This window comes from Nicotiana sylvestris, chromosome 5 (assembly GCF_000393655.2).
Source record: "Nicotiana sylvestris chromosome 5, ASM39365v2, whole genome shotgun sequence".
In the NCBI taxonomy this organism is placed as follows: Eukaryota; Viridiplantae; Streptophyta; class Magnoliopsida; order Solanales; family Solanaceae; genus Nicotiana; species Nicotiana sylvestris.
Window position 1 is genome coordinate 18,959,557 of NC_091061.1, and position 4,826 is coordinate 18,964,382.

At 37.7% G+C, this 4,826-nt stretch overlaps 1 protein-coding gene across 1 annotated transcript; it reads right to left on the reverse strand.

Annotated features, from left to right (window-relative positions):
- Positions 1 to 3,881: 3,881 nt before the first annotated feature.
- LOC138868329 (uncharacterized) lies at positions 3,882 to 4,517 on the reverse strand. The gene has a single exon (XM_070145878.1). It carries the CDS (start codon positions 4,515 to 4,517, stop codon positions 3,882 to 3,884), a length of 636 nt encoding a protein of 211 aa, XP_070001979.1.
- Positions 4,518 to 4,826: the final 309 nt, after the last annotated feature.

The window sequence follows — 4,826 nt, forward strand, 5'->3', positions numbered from 1 at the left end:
GTAGAAGCCATAAAATCTTCTGTTTTCATGAAGGGCATTAAGCATTTGAGAGAGTAATTCAGCACTGAGGACAAATAGAGACGGAGATAGAGGATCACCCTATCTAAGCCCCCTACTGGAGTTAAAGAATCCATGCCTGCTACCATTAACAATCAAGGAGTACCAGTTATTTGAGATGAATCTGTAAATAAGGTCAACCAACTCTTCAGAGAATCCCATATGCCTCAACAAAAAATAGAGATACGGCCAAGATACTCTATCATATGCTTTGGTCATATCTAGCTTAATAACAACACTACCACCCCTCTTAGGCTTCATAATATCCGACACAATTTCTTATGCCAAAAGGATGTTTTCAGTGATGGATCTTCCTTAACAAAACCACTTTGGTTATTGGAGATGATTTTAGGCACGAGAGAGCTAAGTCTTGTATTTATAACCTTGGCAATGATCTTTCTCGTGATATTACAAAGGCTGAAAGGTCTAATATCTTAGAAATCTTGAGGGGAGTCAACCTTAGGAAGCATAATCAAGCAAGTATGAATAAAGAATTTTTGAAGAAAAGCCCTATGAAAGAAGGAAACCACTGCTCTATAAATATCACCACTGATCACTAACCAAGCAGTTTGAAAAAAAATTCCACTGAGGCCATCCGGGCTAGGAGCACTGTCCAGATCAATGGAGAAAACATTGTCTTTAACTTCTTCAATAGTGGGGGTGGACATGAGGAAGCTGTTGTCCTCCTCGTTGATCAGTTGCTTGATAACATTCAAGGCTTGCATATCTTTAGTGGTATTCTATGCATTAAACAACTGCTGGAAAAAATTCACCCCTGCCTCAGCAATTTAAGAGGTGCCCTCTACGCAGTTGCCATTATCGTCTTTAATCTTTATGGTAGACAACATTTTTCTCCTATCCTTTATTGCACCATGGAAGAAATCAATGTTCTCATCACCTTCTGTTCGCCACTTGACTCTGGTTTTTTGCCCGAGTACGCTGTCTTGAAGCTGCAAAAACCTGGTGAATTCTGCTCTTGCTTTTGAAAGATTCAGTCTGTTACTTTGGCTATTGTCACCAATGGATGTTGCTTCAAGTCTTTTAGGTTCCTCATATATATCCCAAAGGCACTTCTGGACCATGAGCTTAATGCACTGCAAACCTTGTTAATTTTTTATGTAAATTATATAGAGCATTACCAGTATCATCTCCAGACCAGGCATGTTGAAATACACTTAGATAGTCCTTATGATCTACCCAGAAGTTCAAAAACTTAAAGTATCTGATATGGTCTGAGTAATTAGAACCACAAGTAATCAACAGAGGAGCATGATCAGAGCAAGATCTAGAGATGTGGGTGACATAAGTCCCTCCAAACTGATCATACTAATCAACATTACAAGCCAATCAATCCAATTTTTTCCATAGTGTTTGGGGTCCCTATTGTCACTGCAGAGCCCACATAACCCCCATCTTGCAAGTCACAGTTAGATAAACAAGAGAGAAAATCAAAGCTCTCCTTACTTCTGAAAGGTCTACCCCCTTGTTTTTCTTCAGCATTAGTGATAACATTAGAATCACCAACAATGCCCAAAGACCATACCACCTTACTGGTAGTAGCTCTAAGATCCTTCCATAGAATAGTTCTCAGTTGCTCATCACATTTGGCATATACCATAATCACAAAGAAGGATAGGGGCCCCTGTGTTGTGTGATGTGGATCAAGACATATTGTTCTTTATCCTCCATGATGTCAATAACATACTCATTGGACGATAAGATTCGAATTTTGTTTGAGCAATTATGGAAACAAGAATGATACCCAAACTTCTTTGGAACCTGTTTATCTTTCTTTCCTTAGCCATAGGTTCTTGTAGGAAGATAAAAGGCATTTTGTATTATTGTTTAATGGTTTTAAGTCTTTCAGTAGCACCTTGTGACCTAATCCCCCTAATATTCCATGAGATGGTGTTAATCATGGGAAACATTAGGGTATAGATCGCTTTGTTCTCCTTATAAGTTGTTGTCTGTTCCATCCTTAGAAGTAAACTTGGTTTTCCTTCTGATAGGACATTGCAAATTTCTTGGAGATAAGTTGTTGAAGAAAGTCACATTCTGTTGAACTTGGTTAGGGAAATACTTATTGACTTTAATGAATAAGCCTTTTCTAGCACCTTGTATCAGTTCATCATCAGATTTGGAGTTGATATGTTCTTCTGGAAGACTTTCCATGAGAGTGTCATTATCATGGTCTTTGTAGACTGTATATTCTCTCGTATCAATTTGGGGGGCTTCATAATAGCTCGAAGAAACTCAAGATCATTAATTATTACTCATCCAGCATCCCATGTCAGCTTCTTCTTGGATTTCTCCCAGCATATTGTTCATCAATTTTGGGATTCAACCCAAAGAGGGGAACATTCATAAGACTAGAGTCCCTTTCTCCCATCCCTTGTGCCTAGCTTTCCTTATTTACTTCTGAACTTAGGGTGACTTCTCTGGGAATATATGCTTTAGAACTGAATCTCTTCCTTCCTTTGTTCAATTTGTTTTGTTCTGCCTATTTCACTTGAACTTGATTAATATCCAAAGCTTGGAATTCCTCTTCAACGTCCTCTGGGTGTCTAGTCCTTCTTCCTTGTTTGACTTTTTCCTTGCCTCCCTTAATTTTCTGGCTTTGGGACTTCTTTTTGTTTTTACTGTTTTTTTCCCTATCTAGTCTCGTAGGCCACTTCTGTATTTATACGGAGTTAGCAATTACTTCAAAGAGAGCCTTAGTCTTATCTGATGTAATGACATCCATGGCCTCACTTTCTTACATAACTGAGAAAGAAGTTGAGGAAACCAAGTTAGGAGCCTCAACTGCTAGAAAGGAGTATGACACATGCTGCAATTCCTTTTTGGCTGTTGATGACTTGACCAGTTTGGAGAAGAAGAAGAAGTTATGCTCAAGGATTTGGCCAACAACATGTTGTGTTTAGATTAGGCTATAAACACTTTTCTATTTGGTTTTCCCTTTCTTCTCGCATTTGATTGTTTAGTATATGTTCTCATTAGCAATAAAACTTCTTTTATTTCACTTTATATTGCATGTCCTCATAAATGTTCCCTTTTGTTCTTGCTTTTTTTTTATGAGCTTCAACGATCAGGACTTGGTAGTTTATCCACGTATTCTAAAAAATTCACACTTTTCTTTTTATTAATGTGATTGAACTTAGAATAAAAATTCTATGTTGCCTACTTACCTCTATGAAGAGGATCAAGTCATTACATAGTTCGTAACAAGTGAAATTTTTTTAATACTTTATAGATTTGAAACTTGGCGCACTTAAAGACTACAACTTTAAGACCTAGCAGACTTGAACACTTCAAATTGATGATGTTACAGACTTGGCAAAATTGACTTGACTTAGAATTGGAGACTTAAATTGAATATTTAGCCTCTTATTAAAAAAACTACAATCATTCCATCAAAGACCTCAATATGACATGGAAGACTTGCCCCCATTGAGCCATCAAGATAAGATAGAAAGTTCAATGAAAGAATACATATACACCTAATTTTCAAGGTCAATAAAGTGAATTATATTCCATCATACCTCATTCGAATAATGCCTTGGGTAATATGTATTTTTGAACTCATATGACTGAACGTAGAATGAAACTCTAAGCTGCCTACGTACCTCGGTGAAGAGGATCAAGTCATACTATAGTTCACAATGAGTGAGTTCTTTTTTTTGAAATGTCCTACCTTTTTCCTAGGCCGCCTCTTTCGAGATTTTCAACCTAGTAGACTTTTTTGGGGTCGTGCATAGTTTATACTCTTACGGGCCATGAGTAACATGCATTTTATGCTCGTGCATCGAGGAGTGTATTTGTTTTCTTCAAGGATAGTATCTCTTCATGAATTTTCCATAGATAGGGCTAATCTGCAAACTTTCTGAGTCAACTATCTCGTAAGTGCCACTTGAGTATACCTCTTGTACAACATATGGTGCATCCCACTTAGCAGAGAATTTGCCCCCAGATCGACGAGAGGTAATAATAAGTCTTTTGACCACAAGAACTTGGTCATCCACTTGGAAAAATCTAAGGCGCGCCCTTTTGTTAAAAGATCGAGACAGACAAGCTTGATAACATTCAAGGCTTTTTTGAGCTTCTAGCCTCTTTTCATCAAGACCTTCCAATTCTCCAAGGCGTAACCGAGCATTTTCTTCATCAGTGAGTCCTTCTTGAATGACAAGCTGTAACGATGGGATTTGACGCTTAAGTGGAAGGACTGCTTCAACTCCATAAATAAGTGGATAAGGAGTCGCTTGCGTTGGTGTGCGATATGTGGTCCTATATGCCCAAAATACTTCTTCCATTTTATTATGCCAATCTCTTTTAGACTCAGAGACAACCATTTTCAACAAGTTGCAGAGCGTCTTATTAAATGCATCAGCAAGTCCATTGACAACATCATAATACTTGGAGGTATTGCGTTGCTTGAAGCCAAAAAGATCACATATTTTGTTCATCAACTTTTTATCAAATGGATTACCATTTTCTGTCAATATATATCGAGGAATGCCAAGGCGATAGATAATATTGACTAGGATGAAATGAACAACATTTTCCTCCTTTACTTACTTAAGAGAAACAACTTCAGCCCACCTCGAGAAGTAATCAGTTGCGGCCAAAATGTATAAATGTCCACTAGAAGACTTTACAATGGACCAACAACATCCAAATCCCAAGCATCAAATGGTCAAGAGGCAACACTTGGGTGAAATACTTTAGGTGGTTGATGGATGAAGTTATCTTGAAATTGGCAAGCTTTACACCTT

Excerpts from the sequence above, each read along its gene's own strand:
- LOC138868329 (XM_070145878.1), bottom strand. The coding sequence starts at position 4,517 with ATGAACAAAATATGTGATCTTTTTGGCTTCAAGCAACGCAATACCTCC.